Source organism: Pteronotus mesoamericanus, unplaced genomic scaffold, assembly GCF_021234165.1.
Source record: "Pteronotus mesoamericanus isolate MK-2021 breed Mesoamerican mustached bat unplaced genomic scaffold, CSHL_Meso_final scaffold_85, whole genome shotgun sequence".
Lineage (NCBI taxonomy): Eukaryota > Metazoa > Chordata > Mammalia > Chiroptera > Mormoopidae > Pteronotus > Pteronotus mesoamericanus.
The window spans coordinates 79,645,220-79,670,044 of record NW_026555329.1 but is presented as its reverse complement, the minus strand read 5'-3'; the positions used below and the strand labels follow the sequence as shown (position 1 = coordinate 79,670,044).

Below are 24,825 nucleotides of genomic sequence, written 5' to 3'. Positions count from 1 at the left end.
GTAAGTCTGCACCAAGGACTGGGTCACAGAGATGACACAGCGGCTAAGTCACAGTTCGCAGCCCGGGCCGGGGGAGGCCCACCCGCCCTGTGCGGTCAGCCTCCGCTGTGCCCGTTCACCTGCGTAGGAAACGGGCCGGAAAACGAGGCCCAGGAGGCAGCCAGGACAGAGCGCGACGCAGAGCAGGGCTCTTCAGTCCTGGCGCTGCTCACACTCAGGGCTGGACAAGCCTTTGTTTGGGGGGTCGTCTTGTGGGTGGCAGGGGGTCCAGCCGCATCGATTTCTCCCCACAAGCTGTGACAACCGAAAGGTCTCCAGGCGCCCCTCAACGTCCCCCATTGAGAAGCACTGCCGCCCCCAAACCCTGGGCTGCCGTGCTGTCTCAGGTTCTTCCTTTCACTCCCTGGGCCCCCCCCCCCCCCCCTGCCCCGCTGCCCCTCCATCCCGGCCTCGCCCTCGGCGAGAGTACCCCAGCCGGTCGACTCGTGCCAACCCGCGCAGGATGGCACCTCTCTCGGAACAGCCTAGGCGACTTTAAGGCACATCACATTCCTGCCCCGCCACCCGACCCGCTGAATCCCGGTCTCGGAGGAGCAGCAGCACCCAGGGGCTTAAGACACTCTCAGGTGGGTCTCATTAAAGGCCGAGCCGCACGTCCACTCAGGGAAGGGAGGGAGGGAGGCAGGGGTCGAGGGCTGGGTCCAGGGCCATGCCCTGACCTTACCACCCAAATGCACTTGATTTAGGCAGGACGGTGAGCACAACCGCCACAGTCCCAGCCGCCTGCCCCGAGGAACCTTGCCTCCCACGCTCCCCCCGACAGCTCAGGGGGAGGAGGCGGGGCCCAAGCAGCTTGGAAGCCAGACTCTAATTCAAGTCATGTTACTCCAGCCATTAACTAGGATCTTTACAAAGCTTTTTTAAAGATGATGCAGTTATTATACTATGAAAATTAAAATACAGCCCTGGTCGGGTGGCTCAGTTGCCTGGAGCATTGTCCCGTACACCAGGTTTTAAGTTCATTTCCCAGTCAGAGCAAATACCTAGGCTGTGGGTTCTAGCCCCAGGTGGGGCGTGTACAGGACACCACTGATCAAGATCTCTCTCTCATCAATGTTTCTCTCTCTCCCCTTTTCCCTTCCTCTTAAAAAAAAGGGGGGGGGCAGCAAAAACATTCTCAGGTGAGAATTAAAAAAAAAAAAAAAATACAGCACACTAGTCCAGCAGGTATAATCTCAAGATAAAGAAGGTATGTCAATGTGTTAACAGAGGCTGAGTGAAAGGATTATGATTTTTCCTGCTTCCTCTCATTCTCATTAACTTCCGAACGTCCTGTAGTGAATCAGTCTCAGTGACACATGACTGACAACCGTCCAGGGGAGGTGGGCCGGCCTCCAGGTTCACCCCAACGGCCAAAGTGCAAGTCAGGCCTTGAGTGCCTCACCCGCCTCCACCTACCGTCCCTCTCAGAGCCACGTGCCCCGGGGCCCCAGCACCTCAGGAGGCCAGACCCAGGTCCTGCGGGGTGTGACACGCCTTCTCCCACCTGAAGCCGCCAGTCCCTGGGCCCCGGGAACTCTGGCCATCAGTTACTAGTCAGTCCGATACACAGCCCCTCTCACTTGCAGGCGGAGGTCCGTCCTTTAAAAGCGGCCAGGGGAAGGGGAGGTGTGGGCGCTTAAGGTGGAACACCTGCTCGGCCAGCGGGAGCCTGGGTGAGCGTGGGAGCTTTCTGAGACTGCTGCCACCATGGAAAGGAAGGAACCCCAGGTTTCCAGCAGTCCGGGAACGAAGTTGAAGAACAGTGTGGAGACTGAGTATCTCAGCATCACTCTCCCTCGCTAGCTGGGCAATCCTATCAAACAAGAATTCTCCAGCCACTAGGGTCCCAGGGATCCCCAGGGAACTACAGACCCTAAGACCGTGTACCTGTGCGCATGTGCATATGCCTCCCTCTTCAAATGGCTCCTCGACCTTAGTTTCTTTCTACAGTGAAAGCAATTTCAGAAAGAGCTTTCATAGCTCACCCAGGTTCTAGGTGGCTGAGACCTAGACCTAGACACACACCTCTTACTAAGTACATATGCCGGCACCAACGTATCCCCTTGTCCTTGTCCCAGGAGAAAGCAGGCCTTTAAGGGCATGAATGCCTTGACACACAGGGACAAGCTGCATGTAGGACCCTTATTACCCACCATTTCAAAAACACTATCGCTTATAAAATTGTATAGTACAACTCACAGTCTCCTATGAGCAAACTAAACCTTATCTATGCACATAGTGCTAGAGATAAAGTAAACAGCCCTGGCTGGGCACCTCAGTTTTTAAGAGCATTGTCCCATTATACCAAAGTTATAAGTCTGATGCCCAGTTAGGACACACGCAAGAATCAACCAATGGATGCATGAATAAGTAGAACAACAAATCAATGTTTCTCTCTCTCTCTAAAATCAATTAAAAATAAACTTAAAAAATATTTTAAAAAATAAATTAAGCAATGGGTAGATGGAAAATGCCACCTCCCTGAAAACAAACAGGCAGTCTGTAAGAGCTGAGAAACTGTCCCCATTCTTCCCCAAAAGGGGTAAGATTCTGGCCGCCCCATCTGCCCCTCTATGGGCCGCACTGTGCTCTCTCCTTCCACCTGTGCAGAGCTCCCCCAGGCAGCCAGTGAGGGCATCAGCCTGTGGGGCCAGACTCCCTGGCCTGCTCCTCCTTGACCACGTCTCCACTGGGGAGGAGGAGAGGAGAGGGGGTATAGTTGGGGAAATTCTCCAGGTTGGTCTTCAGGAAGAGGAGATGCTCAACTGTTTCCACTGGGAGAGGGGAGCTGTTCTCCACGATGGTGGGGCTATCCAAGGAAGCGAAGACACTCCCCGAGAAGGCACTGGTAGCAGGACAGGATAGATAGATGGTGGCCAGTCGTGCCAGGGCTGGCCAGACTTCCCGCCTCTTCTCCCAGTAAGCCAGGGGGTCCTCCTGCGCGCCAACTGTCTTGTTTTCACGCAGGTACTTCTTGACAATGACTGTGGCCAGGTGGTTCTCGGTAGAGAGCGAGGCTCCGCTCCTCTGGGACGCCAGCAGCCCTACACTCTCCAGCTGCTCCGCCAAGCTCTTCTCCCTCTGGCCTAGCAGCGAACACGCAGTGTTGCTGCTTCGCTGCACAGGGTCCTCCTGGCCCCGCCCCTCAGCCCCAGGGCCCTTGGCGATTCTGCCACTACAGGTGGCATCCACACTCAGAGCCCTGGGGCTCTGCAGGAAGGGTGCGGGAGGCAAGGAGTATTCGGACACCATAATCTCCTTCACCTTGTAAACAAGAACTTGCTTCCAGTGGTCAATGTCGGCGCCCACAGGCAGGATGGCCTCGAGCTGGCCCTTGAAGCGGGGGTCCAGCAGAGTCGCCAGCACGAACTCCTCGCGGTGGAAGAGTTCGTTGAGCTGGCAGTCTGTGGAGAGCTGCAGGGCTAGGCCGCTGGCCAGCCGGACGGCCGCACCCACCTCCCCGCCACTCTGCTCCTCAAAGCGCGCGTGAACTTGCTCCATAAAGATGTGCAGGTAGCGCAGCTGCGGCAGCACCTGGCTTAAGGAAGCCTGCGGCGTGCTTGCCTCCTGGACCACCATTCGGAAGGGCCGCAGGAGCATGACCAGGCTGTCTGCGAGGCTCCAAAACACGGCCGACAGGGCCATCCCGGCCTTCCCCAACTGGTGCTTCTCCTCGTACTCCCGCAGCGCCTGCTGCTGCTCCACCAGCCACTCCATCAGCTGGTAGGCAGAGATCCAGTCGTCTGAGAGCTCCCAGAAGGGCTGATGGGCTGGGAGGCCACACTGCTGCTGCAGCTGCACGAGGAGCCGCCGGGCCTCTGCAGAGCCCTGGAAGTGACTGCAGACGGCCCTGGCTGTGCTCAGGATGATCTGGACACTGTGATGGCGACACAGAAAGTTTCTCACCACGGAGTTGAGGCAGTGGGCAAAGCAAGGGATGTGGGTATAGCCCTCCACTGTCACTGCGGGCTCCAGGCTGGGGCAGCCACTCGATACCAGGAAGCCTGGTCGCAAGGAGCCGCAGTGCAGCCGCAGGCTGACCTGCTCCCGCAGCTCCCGCCGCCTGTCCTCCGCACTGCTCTCCAGGGGCAGGCCGCGGACCCAGAGCACTGCTTGCTTTCTCGGGCTCCCTGACACCGCCTGCCGGCTACCAGGCTGTATCACGCCCCAGTGGGCAGTGACGGCCACATAGTCCTCCATGACCGCCTCCTGGGCCGCCACGGACACGGTGAGATGGATGCGGCTGCCCTCAGCCTGTTGCATCTCCCGACGCACCTGCTCGCCCATCACCGCGTGGAGCAGAGGCAACGCTTCATCGGAGAAGAACGCTGGAGACGGCAGACGGTAGCCAGGGTCGACCTGGGCCATAAACCTTCTGAAGGGCTGGGACGAAAGGAAGGAGAGTGGCAATGCCAAGCTGCAAAGTAACTCCGCAATGCTCCGGTTCCAGGCCTGGGAGCTGGACTGGCTGGGAGCACATGGACCCTCTTGGTCCCCCGCGACGGCCACTGGGGAAGCAACAGGTTCGTCTTTGATGGGAGCAGGCAGGGGTGGTGGAGCCAGTAACAACTGCTCGTGCCTCCCTGTGGACAACTGCCTGTCATTGTCTTTTGAGGGTGAGCCACCTGGGCAGTGTCCTGAGGATGAGATGCCCTCCTGGACAAGGCTGGAGGCACCTGCGGGCAGGCCCTTCTGCTTCTCCACGGCCCCTGCCCCTTCCCTGCCTGGGATGGCTACAACTGGCCTTCTTTCCCGCTCCAGCCCATGTTTAATGCAAGTGTGACACAGACTGCAGGTGACATGGCACATGTTCTTACAGTCAGTGGTGAAGAACCGTCTGACATCCAGCGCAGGCTTCTGACCTGTGGTGTCCTGAGGGCCTGGGGAACGCCCTCGAGAAGCCCAGCCCTCGGTCTCTTTTATAGTTCTGACCAGCTTCTTCAGGCTGGGCGGCTTCTGGGAGCTCAGCAGGGATGACTTCTCCCCCACATGAGGAAGTAAACACCTCTTCTTCCACTTCTTGAGGCGTCGCACCTCTCTGTCCAGACAGGCTATGAGTATGTCAGCTTGCCTTGTCTCCTCGTTCTCGCTAGGATGGCCCACCTCTGACCGGGCCGGATTGGTTGCCTGCACCAGCACTGGGGTGGAAGGGGCCGGGCCAGAGAGGAGCACTGGGTCTCTTGACTTCCTTCCTGCCAGCCGCCCCACCTTTCTCCGTCCACGTGCCTTCTGCCTGGACACCTTCTTCTCAGGCTGGACAGAGGGCTCCTGTCCAAGCACAGATTTCAGGCCACGGGGTTGAGTGTCTCCCTTTGGCTTATTCTGCCCTGGGCTGGCCTGGCTCTTTGCACGGGAGGCAGCTGAGTAAAAACCAGGCTTCCCCGGGGAGCAGGCTCTTCTCTTCTTGCTACAGACATGTAGGCTCAGGGCACCTTCCTCCTGCTCCTCCAGGAAAACTTGGTCAGATGAGGGGACAGAAGAGTTGCTAGGGAGGGGGCGGGGTCTCTTCCTTTGCAGGGGCAGATCCCTGTCACTCCCCTTTTGGGAGCCAGAGGATCTGCTCTTCCTGTGGCCACTGCTGGCCTTTTCCTCTATGTCTACAAACTCAACTTTGATCTCAGTCTCTGGCAGGTCCTCCCAGGCACCCCTCCCGTGTCGACAAGAAGTACTGGTAGCTCTGGTGTTGAACTTGGAGCCAGGTGAAGTCTCTGCAGCAGCTGAGCTCTGGGGTCTGGTCATGGGGGAGACAGATCCTGAGGGCACGTGCCTCTTGGGGAGCCTTTTGATTCTTTCTACTTCCAACATGCTTGGGGACTTGGGACAAGGAGAAGATGGGCCCAGGCTGCAAAGCAAGATAAAAAGAATGGCTCTCAGCTGCCCTACTCGACTTTGGGGTACACTGAGGGGGAAGGCGAGGTCCAGAGGGGAAAGACAGCAGAGGACAAAAGGCGCAGTTATATGAAATTAGTCCCAAGACAAAACTCTCAAGACCTCAACCTCCTTGGTGAAGCCTGCCATTCACCCCCTGTACCCAAAGGAGCGGCCCTCGGCGGAGATCCCCACAGCCCCAAGCACATTAGAGCTTCCTGTGTCCATCTTCTTCCCAAACTGACTGGTGTGTCTCTTTTTTCTCTCAATGTTTATTGAGAACCTAGTGCACACTTGGCAATTCTTCTGAGTGGTGGATAGAATATACAGCAGGCAAGGCTCATGCGTGCATGTGGCTTCCAGGCTGGTGGGAGGGATAGATTTAAGAGTCACTCCGATGAGTAGAACGAGAGCCACGGTGCAGGTATTAAGGAGCAGGTGCAAGGCCAAAAGACCCCAGGGAGGGGAGTGACCTCACCACAGAGCCAGGCAGGTTTACTCTGGAAGAGATGCGGGCACTAGACACTATAAGCATAAGCCAGGAGGGGGCAGAGCCTACCAGTCTGTGTCCAGAGCGCCAGGCTGCACCTGGCACAGCACAGGGGACCAGGAATAGTGTTCGGCTCAGCGTTCAGGAGTGAGGCAGCCTGAGGAATTCTCAGCCAGAGGCTTGGCTCGGACCCTTTGACCTTCCTTCTCTAGAAGTCAGTCCCCAGCAGAGAACACAGGATGGGGTAGCTCCTAGCTTCCCAGTGTCCCTTCATTCTCCTCTCTCTGTCACAGACCCTCCTGAAGGGCTGGTTATACACTGCCATCTCCCATCCCCCTCGAAACCCTCTCCTCTCTGGCTCTGGTCCCCATCGCTCCCAGTTCCCGCTCCTGCCGAGGCCCCCAGCAGGCCCAGTGAGCAGGCGACCCCTGAAGCGCCTGCCTGGGGCCTCCTTTTGGAAGGCCATTTCCTCGGGGCCCTGGGACACGACGTTTTCTGTTTTTCTTTCACCTGTGCCTCCTCTCCAGTCTGTCTGGTCCTTCTTCCTCGGCCTGTCCCTTAATGGTGTTCCCTGGGGTTTCTTCTTAGACCTCTCCTCTCATTCTCCACCATCTCCCAGGAAGGCTGTGCCTTGTCCCCAGCTGGGATGGCACTTCCACCCTGGTGACTGCCTGGCCTCTCTGGCTCACCTGCCCATCCTACAGCCAACGCAAACAGCCATCTGTTCACCCAGGTGCACAGAGCCCTAACCTAGGCATAACCCTTACCTCGTTCAGTTTCCTGGAGATTAGGTCAAATTCAGGGCTCTCACAAGGAAAGAGACATAAGGAAGCAAGCGAAGTACATGGAGAGAAGAAAATGAAAGGGCCCAGTGACTCAGGATGTGTTTCCTTAGGAAAGAGAAAGTGCAGAGGAAGATGGCTCAGGAATCCCACCACAGACTTCAGGTAGGGAGCGGTCTTCCTCTCCTCAGACCGAAACAAGACATTCGCTAAACAAGATTTTAAACCAGTACGCTCGGCCAATGAGTGACGTTAAACATTAAGAAGGACCACCAGGGATGGCAGGACTGCCCCTGCAGGTGGCTCCGCCCAGGGAGGAGCGTAGGCAGCATGACACTCGTGGGCTCCTTCCAGCTGAAGCGCCTCGGAAAGACCCAGAGGCAGTGGCCTCCCGCCCTTCCCTTCATGCAAGAGGTCAGTCAGTCACCACCACGCTGGGAGGGGCCGAATGAAGATGCAAATGAAATGCAAGACATTGTCCAGGTCCCAGAAGTGCTCTAAGGTGTCAGAACTGGAGGGGTCTTACCACAGTTCTTACTTTATGACCAAAGAAACAGAGACCAGAGCGGCGACCTGACAGTCAGAGGCAGCGCGGAAGACCAGAGCTGGCACCGGGTCCAGGGAAGCAGTCTGCAGGCTTCCTCACCCCAAGAAGACAGGACGGCATTCTGAAGCCCCGCCTACATGCCCGCCCTCACTGGCAGTGGTAGAGAGCGTGTGTTAGGGCTGCGGTCTGGGTCACGCCAATCCTGTTCCGCTCCCCCATTAGCCATGTCCCCTCAGCATGTCTGTATTCTGCCGGTGCTTCTGGTCTGTTTGACCAGTTAACAAAAATTCATCAAGTATCTGCCATGAGTCAGCACTGTGCCCTACAGATGCAAAGAGAGAGCAACAGCCGGGCCAGCACTCAGGGCTCAAGACAAGGGAACACCCTGGACACGGGCTCACGGCCCTGGAGCGATGCAGGCCGTGGGAGGCACCGTGGGTGCCAGGCCTTGGGCTGACCTCACATGAGGTCACATCTGTGACAGTGGAATTTGGATTGTCTTATAAGGGGTAACTCACCTGAGCCCACTGCGTTAGGGTCCTTAGAGACGCCTGACAGACCCCCTGGGTGGGTCTGAGACCTTGTGCCGTCACTGGTACCAGCAGTGGTGGCCCTTCTCTTCCCCCGAAGCCCACGAGGATGGCCGCGAGGCCAACACTATGAAGAGCCAGTGTTGACTCTCAATGAATATAAAACACAAAACATAGCCCTGGCTGGGCGGTCCAGCCAGTAGGAACATCATCCCTTGCACCACAAGTTTGTGGGTTTGATGCCCAGTCAGGGCGTATGCCTGGGTTGCAGGTTCGATCCCCAGTTGGGGCCTGTGCAGGGGGCAACCTATCAATCTTCCTCCCTCACTTCGATGTCTCTCTCTCTCCCCCTTCCTCGTTTCCTAAAATCAATAAACATCCTCAGACGAAGATTAAAAAACATATATGTAATTTAAAAAGAAAATCATCCACAAACTCCTGTGCTTTATTAGTAAGAAATTACTGTGACACTTCCCACAATGGACGACAAACGCACATCTGAGGACAACTGCAAGACGGAGGCTCTCAGGCTGCACACAGGGCAGCCGTCAGGAGGGCGCTGCACGGGGCCTCGCTGGCAGGCCCAGCGCTGGGAAGCAGGAGGTGAGGAGGGCCGGAGCGGGGGACGCCAAAGGGGCGGGAGAGGATGGGGCAGCTTAAAGAGCTATTCAGGAGCCGTATTAGGCTTGAGTTGAGATGTGGAGGACAAGGAAGGGATACAGAGGGATTCCCTAGTGCTCCCATTCCTAACGGAGGTCAGTTTCGGAGACGTTGATTTTAAGGGTCTTCTGTAACAAATCTTCAGATATGACAGAGACATGGGTCAGGGGATTGAGTTCTGAACCAAAGACACAGATCCATGTAAAAGTATCCTTAGAAACTGAAGGAAATGCCAGACGAAGGAGAGCGGAGGGTGGTTGCCCAGGTAACACCAACACTGTGGGGAGGGTGGAGGATGAGCAGACTTCAAAGATGACTGACAAGCAAAGGAGGGAGTCAGAAAAACATAGTTAGCAAAGCCAAGAGATTTTTCCAGAAAGGGTAGGCAAGGTCATTTCAGCGGGTGAAGAAGGTGGAGCCCAGGGCTGTGCCATGACAAGTGGGGGAGGCAGCCACTTGCAACGTCAAGGGGCGGGTGGGAAGGGAGGGTTGCACTTTGGGACGGAAGGGAAAAGGCTTGGCTGTGTCTCTGAACAGAGAAAACGGTGCAGTGGGAAGAGAGGAGCCACGAAGAACGATGGCAGGAGCTTCCTGAGGGAAGGGATCCAGAGCACCAGTGGTGGGCGTGTGGGTTTATCTCTGGAGAGAAGAATCTATTTCTTCGAACAGAGCAAAGGTGGAAGGATGGCTACGGGGGCAGCAGGCCCTTTAGTACGGGCAGGAGAAGGAACTGAGACAGTGTGTGCGCAGGAGCCTCGATTCCCCAGGGGAAGCCGCGTACAGGCAGAAGCAGCAAGCCGCCGGTAAGCCGGGGATTGGTGAGCGGGCGAGGCTCGGGGGGAGGCTGGCTCCACGGATTAGAGACTCTTTGGACCACAGGTACCAGGCCTCTTCCCACATGCATGGCCAGAAGGAAAGGGGCCACTTTCCCTTTTCTCTTGTGCCTGCCACACCCCAGGGCCTCGTGTGGAGCTCAGCCCACCCAGGGCATTTGGTAAATATGCTAGATCTTGCTCTGAGTTTTCACTCTGCCCAGTCCCACGGGCCCCCTCTTCTCTCAGCTCCTGCAGCGGCAGAGGGTGCCTGCCCCCCAGACCCCAGGGGAGTTCAAAGCACTTACTGGGCTCTGCCTCTCATCCGCCGGCCACTCACCTGTCAGAAGACAGACAGGTGGTGAGGAAAAGGGTGGAAGGAGTGTGTGGAAGGCAGACTAGAGCAAGCCACTACATATTTTGGAGGTTTGTCCCACATGCAAATTTGGCTACGTGCAAATCCTAAGAAAGATGTTTTAAACAATCATCATGCATCATCAGAGTTCACGTTATGCAAAAGTGACATAAAACGAGATCCGTTTTAAACTACACACCAGCCAAAAGTAGAATCCTTTGCTCTTTTCCGCGAGGCTGCTTGCTTTCCTTAAAGGATTGCGAGGATAAAGTCCAGAGCGGGTCCGTGTGGGTCTCGGCCCACCAGCCCGTGCGCCTTGGTCTTCTTGACTACACAAGGGTAACAGCACCCACCTCCCAGGCCTGTTAAGGACTGAGTTAATGCATATAGTAACAGAGTGCGTGATGTATACGGGCCGCTGTCTAGTACATTCTGGCCTCACCTGGCGTGTTTTAGACACCTGGAAGCGGAGGCCAACCTCGGAGAAGGACTCCTTAGCCGTCCGGTGGGCGGGGCAGGTCTGGGCCAGGAGCCCCCGCCCCGCCCGGCCTCAACGTCCGCGTCTGTAAAGTGGGACGACAATGCCCTGCCCCCGGCTTACCTAAAACCAGGGGTTCGGGAGTTGGCCAGCCGCCCGCTAAGACCGGGCTGATGTAGCTGTGAAGCCGCGCGCACCTCCCACCGTAGCCGACCGCACCTCCGCGGCCCGTGGGGACGAGCCGTCGCACGCGCCCTCCCACCCTTAAACCGAGGTGCAAGCCACCGGAAGGGCCCGGCAGAGTTAGAGGGGACTTCAGCTTCCGGGGCGCGCTAGGGGCTACTTCCGGGAGTGCAGCCCTCCCCACACATACACATCCCCGCCCGCGGTTGGTCCTATTCCCAGCCGCCGGCCAGTCCCGAGTGCGCAGGTGCGGGCGGTCGCGGCCGGAAGCGATGGGGCGCACCGCCCCCTTCCCGGAAGTCGCGCCCCGCTCTCGCGGTAACCCGGCTTCTTAATGTTCTAGTTTACTGCTTTCTGGCTAGTGGTGTATCCTTGAAAAATGCAGTCATGTGCGTTCCTGGCAGGCGTTGGCCTAGGCTTCCTCCTCCACTAACCTGTCCCCAAGGCTGCTTCCACTCCGGGCTCTGCACCGCGGGAGTCTGACTGCCCAAGTGCGACCCGGGTCTCGTGTGCACGTGCAGGCAGAAATGACAACTAGAACGATAGTGATCCACATATCGGGGCTCCCTTCCTGGCTCGAGGACTCACCCAGCATTTCAGCAAACTCACTCAGGCTGTCTCTGGGGATAAGTTTCCGCTGTCCGGTGACACCCCGAAGGTCGGACGTTCGTGAACGTCTGTGGCCACGTCCACTGGGCGCTCTGTCCCCTCCCCGCACTGAACCATCCGGAGCCAAAAGGGCCCCGTCCCCTGGGCTGAGCGGAGAGTGCTTCCCTCTCCCTCGTTGGTCCCACCTGGCCCGACTCTTGTCTGACAGGCTACCCTGAGCTCCTTGCTCTTCCCAGGGGTGCGCTGTTTTTTCCATCTCCTTCCAGCGCGCTTCCTCTGCCTCAGGAAAAAGGACTCCAGGTACAATTCACTAGCTTGGGCTAAAACTAGGACCCTGCAACAAAAGTATACATCTTTACACTTTATCAACGTTATTTTAAATCTTATGTGACTCTCCTCATGCCTCAGAGATGGGGTATTAGTTTTTCGATTACGCAGATCAGGACACAGATTTAGTTATATAGCGTGTTAAAGGAGGTGAGAGGAGCCACAGATAATTTTGAAGTTGTACTGGTACAGAGAGGTCCATGTATAATGGACTCAGAGCCGGTCTTTTGCACTCTAGAGCCGGAGGTGATTTGATTGTAAAACTAGGAGACACGAGATAATAAACAACAACAAAAAAAATAGCTTAAGTAAAGTAGCTGTGTTTAATATTAATATACAGAAATCAAAATCTTCCGCCTATGCCAACAACCACCACTTAGAAATATAAAGGGAAGGAAGTTTACATTTTAATAGCAATAAAAAAGATTAAACATCATGGAAAAAGCTTTACAAGAAATATACAAAATCAATGTAAAAAACTATAAACCTTTAAACGTCACTAAGGACTACAAAAAGAATACCTGAACAAGTAAAAAGGCATATCATGTTCAGGGTTAGGAAGACTTAATATCTTAAAGATATTAGTTATCTCTAAAATAATCTACAAATTTAATTAAATCCCAATAAAAATTCTAACAATCTTTTTCTGAACAGAAGTTCAGAAGGAATAATAAGCAAGAATGGCTTAGAAAAATTCGAACAAAGAATAGTAATGGTTAGGGGTAGGTGGGAACAAATCCTACAACACATACAAGTATGCGTAAAGCTACTGCAGTTGAAACACTGTACTGGTGCACTGTATTAAAGACTAGATTAATGGAAAGCAATAAGAGATATTAAAACAAGCCCAGTGTATTAAAAAAATAGTACTCCATATAACAATATTATGAATAATATTATGAATAATAAACAATGTATTGGTATGAACTGATTTTTCAAGATATATCATCCAGTACAAAAAGAAAAAGAAAAACAAGATAGAGAACAGTGCAGGTTTTATGTGTTTAAAAAAAGAAAGAATACACCTCTGTATATGTAATAATTAGTATACTGTTGATTGAAATATATATATATACACACATATGAACATGTATGTGCTTGCTTCTATTTCTGATAGAGGAATGCTGAAGTCTCCAACTACGCAATCAATTATTTCTCTTTGCAGTTTTTGCCTCACGTTTTTGATGCCTTGTTGTTAGGCACTTACCTGTTAAGGATTGTTACATCTTCTTGGAGAAATGGTCCTTTAACGTGTTTGCTTCTACATGCACAGAACTTCCCTGGGAAGACAAACAAGAACGGTAATAGGACTCTGAGAAGGAGCTGGCCTGTTGAGAGGTCAGAGAGGAGACTTTTCACTGCCAACTTATTTAAACCTTTTGCATTTTATGTCACAGGAAAGGACAACCATACCCAAAGTGCAGTTTCAAAATTTGTTCATGTTACTTTTCCCTGAGAACTTTAGAACCAGCATAGCTCTTCTACTACCCATCCCCTCCTCTTCCCACCCCCACCCCCCCACCCCCAGCATTAGTGTGTTTCCTGAGAGGACACTGCCACTAAAGATTATGTTAGGAACATTTGACACGAAACAGGACTACAGACACATAAACAGGCCCCAGGCATTTTCCGCGTTACTAATTTCCAGGTCCTGTCACATATCAAAGCACTCAGGGTGACCATCTTTCTTTTCATCAAGTCAGATGGGCGTGGTGTCCGCGATGGGAACGAGAAAAGGCAAAGGATGCCAAGGTCCTGGCAGGACAAAATGGGGCATGGAACTGGAGAGTTAATGCGTAAAAGGAATATAGTTACTAGCAGGCATTTATTGACAAGCCAGGCACTTGAGTTCGTGCTCTCAGCTCATATTCGCAACCTCTGCGAGGCAGGCATTCCTATTATTATTATACCAACTCAGCAATAAAACTGAAGCTCCAAAGATGGAGAAGCTTTTGCTCAGCTGCTAATCCCTGGAGCAGAAACTTGAACCCAGGCAGCCCAGTTCTCAATTCTGCACTCTCAGCCTCGAAGCTGAGCTGAGCTGGGCTGCTCTGACAAGAGGAATGATCTGGGAGAGACAAAAAAGACAAATATGACCTGGGCAGAAAGACAAAAGAGACAAATACGGTTGCCGAATCAATGGCTATTGCACCTGGTACAGCAACCGATAAAGGCTGCGGCCTCTGCAGCAGTCCTTCAGGGGGCCCAGCGCCCCTGCAGCGTGAGGCATGGGAGTGGGCAGGTAAAGAAACCCACCATCCTCGTGCCCCGCCCCGCCCCCCTCTCCCCCGGTCTTTGTCAGGGGAGCGGAAAGCTGACCTTTTTAGTAGGGAGGAGAAGCTTCGCTGGCATCATGGCCCGTGATCCTGAGTGTAGGGAACTGAGGGGGGTTCCGTGGATTTCTGAGAACATCCATCCTAACGATACCCACCGCCCCCTTTCAGGGAAGATGCCTACAGGGGAAGCTCAAGGTTCTACCTGGCCCGGTGTGACACCAGAGCTCCCTCCCTCTCCTGGCCTCCCATGAGCCCCCAGCTGATTGCTGGGCCACCTGGGGCTGGGATGAGAGTCCACTCAGACACCCAGCCATCCCCTAAAGCTGGGGTGCTTCCATCTCCCCAGGGCGTGGCCCAGGTCGGAAGCTCCAGGCCTGCTGGGGAAGGCGCACGGGCCACCCTGGCACTCAGCATACCATCTTTCATCAGGGTCTTCCACCCTCTTTCACAGGGGCTCTGGGTTGATAAATGGCTTAAATTTTTAGCAATCACTTGAGGCGTCAAATCTATATGTTGGGGGGACCTAGCCCACAAAGGAACATTTTTAAATGGCTAGAGACCTATATGGTTGGCACACCTGGAAGCAGGGAGATGGGTTCTGCTGGCACTTGGTTGATAGAGGGCAGGATGCTGCTGAATATCCAACAGTGCAAGATTTTGTTAGAGGGGAAGGGAGGGAGAAAGACAGGGAGAACAGGGAGAGAAACATCAGCGTGTGGTTGCCTCTCACGCACCCCCTACTGGGGACCTGACCCACAACCTAGGCATGTGCCCTGACTGGGAATCAAACTGACGACCCTCTGGTTCACAGGCCAGCATTTAATCCACTGAGCCACACCAGCCAGGGCTTAAGTCTTGAGTCTAGACTGTGACATTCTAGTCCGGCAGGGTCTGGAGTGGGCACCAGGAATCTGCATTTGCAAGCAGTCCCGGTAATTCTAGTGTAGATGGGCCATTCTCCCCCCTGAGAAATGCCAGTGCCTGATTCCAGCTCGCCGGTGCCTGCACTGGGGACGGCCAGATAACCCCCAGGGGCGCTTCTGCACAGCCTGGGTTCTTGCTCCAGCCCCCGGGGAGATTCTGTCGTAATCCACCGGGTCCCAGCATTCCATGGGCTTGTTTTGCTCTGAGTGATTCTCATGCAGGTTTGTTAACACGCAACTGGGCTGTGAGTGCAGACTTTGGTCATCTGCTCTCACTGTCCTGATGTCACAAGTCAAGCAAAACCAGGGTGGGGGAGGGGAAGTTGTCAACTGACTTTGTTCCTGGAAACTCCAAGGTTTATAAACAAAGGTCCCTTCCAGCACACAGGCCATTATTGAAGCAACGGTAACCACCCCCACCGATTTCAACCCTCCCCCTTCTCACAGTCCCAAAGTCATCGAGGACCCTATTCCTGTCCCAGGCATCATCAAGGGGCCTCGCTTCAGGCTTTTCATCAAGGAGGGCGATGCCGTGGCATAATCTGTCTATACGTTCGTCCCCCACGCCCTTGAGAATCTGGGCTGGTGGGTGTCCCTGTAACAGATGGGATTTGCCAGCTCTGGCAGGACCTTGAGGTGAGAAAGGCCAGGGAAGGCTGTTGGGAAGCCTGGCACCCGAGCACCAGGTTGGCAAGCTGCCCTGGCTCTTTGCCTTTCGATTTCAGCAAGCTGCGCCTGGCACCTCCCTGCTCACTGCTCAGTGAGCATCGGTCGTGGTTGCTGTTGGTACACAGCCTTGAGAGAAACGTCATCCAGGCTGTGGAACCGTCTTGGGAGCTGTCCCTGCTCCCTGCTAACAGTCGCACACTAAGACCCGTGAGGCTACACGACCTGTAACCCTGTAACGTCAAGCTTCCCAGGTGGCAATGCACGGACTAGTCTCCGGAGGTTTCCATTCTGTGTGCAGGTGCTGCCCTCTGCTGGCCACCCTGTGTGTGTGCAGCTTAGAGTACCTTCCGTTCTCCAGGGTCCACTGCCAGGGCAGGCCCCACGGATCCCCGCCTCCTCTCCCATGGCCAACGTGCTGATCACCTTAGCTCCTAAGTAGACCTTTGATCCACCCACTCGTTCTCGCTCTCCCCTGGGGCCCTATCACCAGGCCCCTGTCCGTTACACACCCTGCAAAGATCAACTGGGGCATGTCCCTCTCCCACACTTGCAAACTCTTTTATGGCTTTGCAGTGCCCTCTGGGTGGACCCAAGCTCCTTGCCAGGCTCTCAGCAGTCTGGTCCCTCCTCTGTGCCCCTCTCCACCCCAAACTTCATACGGCTGGCTCCCCCCTGGCCTTGAAGTGCCAATTCCTTCCGCTCGCTGCCCCCACCCCAGGCAGGATGCAGGCCCTCAGCCAGGCCAGGCGCGGAGCAGGCAGATGCGGGCCCCCGGGGAATCCGGGAATGTGGCAGGCGACCGTACGCTTCATTGCTCGGCCCAGGAGCTCTTCACTCTGCAATTGGGGGCACAGGTGAGTGGTGGTCGAGGCTCCACTGGAGCCAGTCCCCCGCTCCCGCTTCCTCCTGCTTCCGGCAGAATCTGGGACAGCTGTCCTTTCCTTCAGGCCTCAGGAAAATGTCGTTTTGTGTCCATGTCCCCGAGTCGCAGCTGCAAGCAGCTGCCAGTCCTCCTTCCTGTCCTCAGCCCCCGCCCTGAGGATGTGGGAGTCAGGCGGGCAGGGGAGGGCGGCCAGCAAACTTGGCCTCACCCAGGACTCGGCCACCAGACAGTGACTTCCTGCCACTCGCGAGTTGCAGACATGGATCAGGTTTTCTGTACAACCCACATGCAGCACCCCCACGCCAGGAGGGCCACTGGGGCCAGGAGGAGCAGGAAGCTCAAACGGGAGATGGTGAGATGTCAAGGGGAGGCCCTGGCCTGGGCTCTGAGCAACAGGCGGAGCCCAGACCAAGGAATCCGGGCGAGACGCCTCGCATTCTACCGCCGGTCCAAAAACAGCGTCCATTAAGTGGGAGGAAGGCCAATCAAACACATACAGTCAATAAACACAAGATTGGCCTCTTCTCCAGGGAGGCAACACGGTAGAGAGGGGACTCCAATGAGCTCTGGGACCAAGGGCAAGTGTCTGAGATCTCAGCCTCTGCTCTCCTGGGAGGCGAGGGCATGGGCTGGGGCTCCTGGGATCCCTCCGACCTGCGGCCTGCACAACGAGCCTGGGCCAGTGCCCCTCCATCCCTGCTCACCGGTGGCACACAGGTCTGGTGCTGGCCTCGGGAGCCCAGTGTCTCCCGAACCTTGCCTACACCTTCTCTCTTCAGCCTCCACAGCTCAGATGACCTACGTGCTGCTGTGAGGGGCCCGGCAATCTGCCCTCGCTTCAGCCTCATGGAGCCCAGATCAGGGGTGAAAGCTGCCTTGTTTCTGAGTCTGGGGGGAGGGGAGGCGGGTACAGGAGGAGAGTGGAACAGGATATTCTGAGGAGGTACAACTTTCTGAGCCAATTTAGGTGACTTTATAAAGGATGCGAAACACACAAGTTTCTATCAAACCAAATCAGTATGGTTTGGAGGGTGTTTTTCCATTATTTCAACATTTTCGGGAAATTAAAGAATCCCAAGAAATGCCTTTGTCACACCAGGGAGGAGCTCCGCCCTCCACTTCTCTGGCAAGGAGGCCGGGTAAGCAGGGGGGCTTCCTGGGGTCGCACAACAGGGCAGGGCGGAGCTAACCCGGACTCCCCGCCCGGGGCTTCCTCTCCGCCCCGCCCACTTCTCCGGAAGACGCAGGGCCTTCCTGGGCAGATCCCGCCCTTGGCCAGGTCCTGCTTGCCGGGCGGATCTCTCGGCTCCTGCCTGCCCCGCTGGGGAAGCAGGCGCCTGCAGGAACCGGGCAGGCCCTGGGGAGGGAGCACAGGGGCACCAGGATGCAGCTGTGGGGATGGAGACAAAGGGGTCTTCAGGGACAGTTGTGCCGCGGTCATCCAGAGAGCTGGGGGACCTGAAAATCACATCACACCAACGGGTCACCTCCTCGTGGTGGTGACCCACTGTCCCACACCCCCCCCCCGCCTCTGCCCGTGGGCCCCGTCACTGCCTCGACGCTCCTCGCCCAGGGGTTCCCCTCTCAGGACGGGTCCTGCACCCGCCACACCCTCTGGGCCCTCCAGGGAAGCACCTCGCGGCCTTGGTTTGCCGTCCGTCCCGGTGCCCAGCACAGTGCCAGGCAGGCAGGCAGTGGGTGCACGGCACTTTTTGGGTTTGGGGGCTGAATAAATGAATATCTGAATCCAAATGCAAACTCCTACAACAGCCCGGCCTCTTCCCTTTCCCAGGCCTCTTCCCTTTCCCCGTGCCAGGCCCCGGCCCCACCCACGGCCCCAGCCCCACCCACGGCCCTGGTACCTGGGCTGAGGTGGCAGCGCTCACTCCCACAGGAAGCGCACGTACCAGATGGTCTCGTTCTTCAGCTGCGGCCCAAACAGGGGGTTCAGCTGCGCCAGGATGGCGATGAGCCAGCTGCCAGGGACAGCACAGGGACGGTGAGCCGAGACGCAGCAGGAACCTACCCGGTGTGAGGCAGGCGAGGCTCATGGGCGCCTGACCACCCCAGCCGCAGGGCCTGTTCTGGGGGGAGGGGCCCACGGAGCCTGCACACCCCGGCAGGCAGGCGGGCTGGGCCCGGGGCCGTGGGTTTTGGTGCAGGTTGGTTTGCTGGGATGTTCTATAGATCTGTGAGATCCCCGAGCGGAGGCCAGGCCCTGGGATGAGGGAACGGGCAAGACAGCTTCCCTGGGCCACAGGGAGCGACTCCCAACTGGGCCCAAATACACCCCTGGTCTGGGCCGCCTGATCTGTACCTGGGAGCAGGACAGGGCCAGTCTGATGACAGGCTCATCAGATTCACCCCCTTGTAGGAGCAAGATGAAGGAACTAGCCCAATACGAAGATCTGGGGACCAGAACGCCCACTCCCAGGCCTGCTGGGGTAGAACAGTGGGCTCTCCAGGGACCAGTGGCAGGCTGCACATGTGGGGGGCACGTCGGGCCCCATCACCATGACTTTGCCCACAGAGCAGGCCCCCCCAAACCCTAGAGGGGCCCAGCCTTGCATGCTGCCAAAGATGGTGCCAACGGTGCTCGGCGTGGCTTTGCAGGAGGGATCCAGCTCTCCCGCCTCCAAAGCCCCACCGCAGCCGGTCCCGGCCTGACCCCCAGGACGCTGTCGGAAATCGCTGCCTGCTGATCATCAGCATCACCCCAGTTCATGTTTGGTAAATATAATTTCTAGGCGTGGCCTTTGCTTCAGTCGCCCTGCCTGCCTCAGATCTGGGGCCCAGGCTCCCCTCCCACAGGCTGAGTTGGTGCCTGTAATTACCCACGTCCTGCTCTGTCTCCCGCACGGCCCTAGACACTGGACTCTGAGCCTTCACACTGCAGCCCCTCGCAGGCCCTCCCCGGGAGAGGGGAGGACTCCTGTCAAGCCCCGAAAGGCCAAGAAACAGCGCAGAGAAAGGGCCTCGAAGATGCTCTGTCCAGGGAGAAGTCTGAGCCTCATCATGATCTTTAACTAGTTTTATTTTCTTGTTAATAGGAGGTAGAAATAGTAAACATTATATAAAGTTAGAATGGACTAAAAGGAATAAATCGCTCATGATCCAATTAGATATAAGGGGCTTTAACTACATAGCAGGGACCAAATCTGAAATCAATCATGAAAATGGTTTTAAAATGTGGGCATTGGCCTAAGTATTTGAAAAACCTGGCAGTCCTGAGAGATAGTCCAGTTACTTTCAAAAGACTCTGTTACTTTTCAAAAAATCAGCATTTCATCATGTTACCTGTCCTGTCTTGATTGTTCTGAATTCAGAACATCCGCCAACACCAAACTGAACCCATGGAAATGGCGTACGAAGCCCAGGCAGATGGGAAGCCAGACGGGGCTTCTGTGGGCTCAACTGACCGAGAGAGAGGCCTCCCTAATCCCCGGATGCGGACTTGCTCCTCGGTCTGGTGGCCAGGACGGTGTAAGCACGGAGCAGGAAACATCGAAGGACTGGGGATGGAGGGAGGGGTGGGCTGTCTTTTTTCGTGAAGGGGGAGGAACGACCATGAACGGCAGTTTTAGAAAGAGGCCATCTACACGCCGAGAACCTGGAAATGGATTCCCTCGCATGGTCCAGGTTTTTGAATCCCTCAGAAGGCTCTTCAACGTCCCCAGGGTCCCTATTCAAGTTTAAAGACCGCCCGTCTGGGGGCTCTACCTGACGTGCATTATAAATACGGATTCCCAAGTGCAGACCCTGACTCCGTGGGTCCAGTCCCCCCGGCGATTCTGATGCCACGTCGGGCATGAAAAGCGCTGAGCCGCCCCGCTCACTCAGCTCTCGGATGAGCAAGCTGCGGCCTGTGGGCGTCGCGACGCCCGCCCAGCAACACCTTCAGAACCAGAACCCGGATTCCTGACCCCCAGCCCGTCGCCCTCTTGGCCATTTCGAACCACCTCCTCTCCTGAGTTTTACAGGCTCAGCCTTTCAGGAGCCGAACCTGTCACTATGGGGACGGTGTCAAGGGAGAGGAGGAGGAAGGGAGGAGACAGGCGCCGGCTGATTTTGAGCGGGGAGAGAGGTACTTACAAGAGGTAACAGCAGACAGCAGTGGCTACCAGCATGGTGATGATCACCCTGCAATGGGAGAGGGTGCCAGGTCAGGGCCGCGGATGGAACCCGTGCCCTCCTCCGGCGGCCGGGCCAGGGCCGCAGAAGGAGCTCCTGAGGTCGGCCCCTTCCCCGTCGGCCTTCCCGGTACCATGAGAGCGCAGGAGGCCGAGTTCCCCTCAGATGGAAAATAAAAATGCTCAGTGTTGGGAAAGGACACTCACAGACATGCACGTGCAGCAGCCCACTGTGGAGGGGTCTCCGGAATTCAGAAATCATTGGGTAAGGGGAGGGACACAGAAGACCGGAGACGGGGCAAGAAGCATGAGGCTGTGAGCCATGTCCGAGGCAGAGTGAGTGGCTGGAAGGAGCACAGGGATCAGCTACCTCGTGTCCACTCAGACACCGGAGACCGGAGCTTATAACGCAGCAGGGGAGAAACTAAGATGGCTTACAAGGTGAAGCCGGGGACCTCGGCCCTGCACATTTTGAAGGACCGAGGAAATGCCCTTATGTGCAAAAGGCCTCCAGCCAGAGCTACACTGAATCCAAGCCAGGCCCTAGGACTTCAGACCCAATGCACTTGAAGTCTGCGCCAGAGATAGTAGCACTTGATCCATTCTTTGAGCATTACCAAGCACGGCGGGCCAGTCCCCCGCTGGGCACCGGGGTGTACAGTGGCCGACAAAGCCATCTGGAGCCCCGAGGAACTTGAAATCAAGGGGACACCGCACTTGACAACCGGGGAGAACATGAAGCACAAATCGGTGAACGGTGCGACAGGCAGAGGAATCGGCTCGGAGCCCCCGGCGGGCCAGTCACGCGGGCTAAAACAGGATTCCGTGCATAACGCGAGTCACGCACCGTTCATATGCGTTATTTCGTGTAACCCTCCCAGCAGCCTGAAAGGCAGCCATCATCATCATCCCCCTTTCACCCAGGAAGAAAGGGAGGCTGCAGCGGGGTCGTATTCGCTCAAGGTCACAGTCGGTGCGGTGTGCACAACTGCAACAGCGTCTAGCCATAGCCAGGACTGGCCGGAGGGGGCGACCCTCGACCGTCGCCCGCGTCGGTCGGCTCTGCACTTTTGCAAAGATGACCCTCTCTGCCCTTTAGCTCCTACAACCGGCCAGTTCCTGGGGGAAAGGGAGGAGGAGCGGGCGCTGGGCGTGTCTCGGGCCGCGGCTCCTGCCCTCGCCCCGGGCGGGGTCCGCAGGGAGGCTGGGCCCGCGCGCGTCCCTTACCCGCGGTTGGGTCCTTTCGGCACGAACCAGGGCCCGGCGATGCCGATGAGGCCCCAGAACGTGGTGAAGATGATGACCGGGAGGGCGAAAGAGTGCGCCGTCATGGCGGGGCGCGGGACGCCCAGACCTGGGTGCAGGACCAGCGGCAGATGCTCCGGGGCGCGCGGGTCCGGGCCGGGCAGTGGGCGCCGAGCATGCGCCGCAGAACAGGGCTGCGCAGGGGAGCGCGCTCGGCCCGCCCGATCGGCGCAGGCTCGCGCGCGCGCGCATCCATCCTCAGGGCAGAGGTGCAGGGGCGAAAGGTGAGCGTTCCGTGGAGCCAGAAGTAACTAGCTTTGATCAATTCTTCCAGTTTCGTAGTTCTAGCTAAAATAATTTACAGGGCAGAGGCATTGTGTCGAGATAAACTCTGCTTTATTCAGATAGCAAAACGCTGAGCGTCAATCGTGGTTTTATAAACCTGATTTATATATCTCTGAAACCAGACGCGGAGAGGACACCCCTGGGCTACCCCTCCCCCCTCCCCGAGTGTCCTCAGACACCTGGAGGCGGGACCTGACCCATCTTTATACTGTCCTGCTGAACACCCAGGCCCGGAGCCCAACCCTGGCGTGAGAGGCAATAGCTCTGGAGTATCTCACGAACTCTAACGTGCCTGGCGGTGGGGGGTGGGGTGGCGATGGGAATGGGGCGGGCTGAGGTCCCTCGTTCCTCCTGCCTGGCCTCTAAGGCTGTCACCAACAGGCCGTTTGTAAAGCTCTGAAGGTCTGTCTTGGAGCGTGCTGGGTGGGGGGAATACCCAGATTGGAACAGGGAGTTGCCTGAAGATTACAGGTAGGAAAGGAAGTGGAGGTTTGGCCAGGACTCTGGGCAAAGCAGAGCACTCGCTCCTCCTATTCCCAATGCCCTGCAGCTTGTTTTCCTGGGAGGCAAAAAGAGGAAGCCTCTCCAATGAGGGACAGCCGGGCCCTGCGGGTGAAGGCCAGCTGCTCTCTTGAAACAAAACAAGGCAGCCGGCCTGGGCCACAGGCCTCCTGCTGCAGCCCGGAGGCTGCTCGCCACATTTCAGCCCTGCGGTCCTGCAGGAAACGTCATCCTTTTTGCTGTTAGCTAATGCAGGGGCGCCAGAGCATACGACCTGTAGAAATGTGGGTGGTGTGTGATAAAGAACACTTCCCCGCCGGCTTTCTCCAGCGCGGCATCAGAGGCGTGCTCGGAGCACAGGTGTGGGGGCGGCAGGGTGTGCGCCCCTACCTGGCCTGCACCCCGCCGCCAGGCACCGCATCGGGAGGTGTGTGTGGGGAACCCGCCCACAGCACTGCCCGAGGACTAGACTCTCGCTCTGAGGATTCTCAGAGGCTGGGAGAAGCCACAGGGAGCAGCCATGCACGAAAGGCACCTCAATCTGAGGTCTCTACGGATAGGGTGGGGGCCACGACCCCCACTTTACAGGGCCTTTCTGTCTTCCACCCCACGGCTCCTGGCCCCGGGCACATTCCCGAGCTCCACATGGACACTTGGCTGGGGACAGTAACACTGCGGAGCTGCAGCCCTAGGGCCTGTGGCTCTCCTCAGACCCTGACCCCAGGGCGGGAGAAGAGACACAGGGTGAAGGGCAGAGAGTGAGAGCCTGATTCCTGGCACTAGGACTAAGCGCGGAGGGTGGGGTCCCTGGGAGCCAGGGGTCGGCCGTGCAGTGAGCCACTGAGATGCCAGCATCGCGGGGGCGCCGACACCTCGGAGGGCGGGGGAGTGGGCAGTGCACAGAGCGGGGAGCCCAGCTGGGCCGCAGCGAAGCCAGCCGGAGCCCTGCTCCCCGCCTGCCTGGAACAGCGAAAGGCAGGAGTGAGGAAGCCTGTCCTCCAGCCTCCAGGTCCCCAGCCCCGGTTGGGAAGACGGGGCCAGACCCACCATCCCCAGCCAGGGAAGTGGCCAAGGCACCCGCAGAGAGGAAGCTGCCCTAGAAAGAAAGTGCTTTAACTTGGGGGTAGGAGGGAAAATGGGGCGAGGGCACACAGGAACCTCACAGCACAGGGTGCCCTCCGTGCCTAGAGTGGGCCCACGAAGCTCCTGGGGGACCTGGCTGGAAAACGCGGGCCCTGAACCCCAGTCCTGGGGGCTGGGCAAGCAGGTCTGGGTGAAGCCTATTTCGCAAGCAGCCTAGGGAGCCCCGGGCTGAGTCCCCAGAGCAAAGCAGGGGAGCGTGGACCCGCCCACCGTGCTGATGGCAAGTCTAGGGAGCACCTGTTCCCACAGTAAAGACATCAGTGGTGGGGGACAGAGGACAAGGACAAAGGCTGAAAGCAGCTGAGTCCCCTCTGTGCAGCCGAGGTCTGTCCTTCAGGTAGGTGGACACACTGTCCTTCGTCATTCCTGTGGCAGGCTGGGAGCCAGCAGGCACTTAGACTCTGTGCTGCCACTTCATGGAAGGAGAAACTGAGGCACAGCAAAGCAGAGGGACTGACAGTGGGGGCGGCTCCCAGCCTCCCGAGGGCAACTTGGAAGCCAGCTGGCGTCATGCAGGTGGAACCCAAGTGCTGCGGCCGGACGGGGTGCAGAGGCTTGCTCCAGGGGGACACGCCACGCCCAACCCCCCCCCCACGTCCCCTTGGCCCAGGGCTGCAGGAGAAGCTTCCAGACGATCTGGGCAAAGGGTGGGTGCCTGTCTCACCTAAGGGAAGGCCCTGGGACGGGGCAGAGAGTCTTGAAAGCAAGCTTCCCATTCGAAGTCGGGGTACCCTGCTCCCGCCATGGAGCCAGGGTGACATCGCAGAGCCAGGCTCGCTGTCCCTGAAGCCAGTCATCCTCTGCCCCCACCCAGTGCCTTCCCCAGGTCCCTGAGGCTGTGGGCAGCCCCCTGGAATGGGGGGGTGCTCCTTTGAGCCCCTACTCCCAACAGACTCCCCACTTCAGGAAAGTCCTTGTGCCACCAGAACCCAGGGTGGAATCTTTCATGATGGGCCTGTATCCCGGAGCACCTTAAAACTGCACTCAGACAAGAACCTCTGCGCACTTCAGGGCTGAGTCCCTGTTC

General features: G+C 57.0%; 2 protein-coding genes across 2 annotated transcripts; both read right to left on the bottom strand.

The window, feature by feature from the left end:
- Positions 1 to 1,308: 1,308 nt before the first annotated feature.
- On the bottom strand, positions 1,309 to 10,851 carry LOC129063061 (zinc finger BED domain-containing protein 6-like). Its single transcript, XM_054564076.1, has 2 exons — positions 10,688 to 10,851; positions 1,309 to 5,884 (listed from the first exon to the last, which is right to left on the bottom strand). Exon 2 carries the CDS (start codon positions 5,845 to 5,847, stop codon positions 2,680 to 2,682), a length of 3,168 nt encoding a protein of 1,055 aa, XP_054420051.1. The 5' UTR covers positions 5,848 to 5,884; positions 10,688 to 10,851; the 3' UTR covers positions 1,309 to 2,679.
- A 6,871-nt stretch (positions 10,852 to 17,722) lies between these two features.
- Positions 17,723 to 21,978, bottom strand: ATP6V0E2 (ATPase H+ transporting V0 subunit e2). Its single transcript, XM_054563847.1, has 4 exons — positions 21,792 to 21,978; positions 20,527 to 20,574; positions 18,297 to 18,410; positions 17,723 to 17,892 (listed from the first exon to the last, which is right to left on the bottom strand). The coding sequence occupies exons 1-3, from the start codon at positions 21,893 to 21,895 to the stop codon at positions 18,317 to 18,319; spliced, it is 246 nt and encodes an 81-aa protein (XP_054419822.1). The 5' UTR covers positions 21,896 to 21,978; the 3' UTR covers positions 17,723 to 17,892; positions 18,297 to 18,316.
- Between the last annotated feature and the right edge of the window lie 2,847 nt (positions 21,979 to 24,825).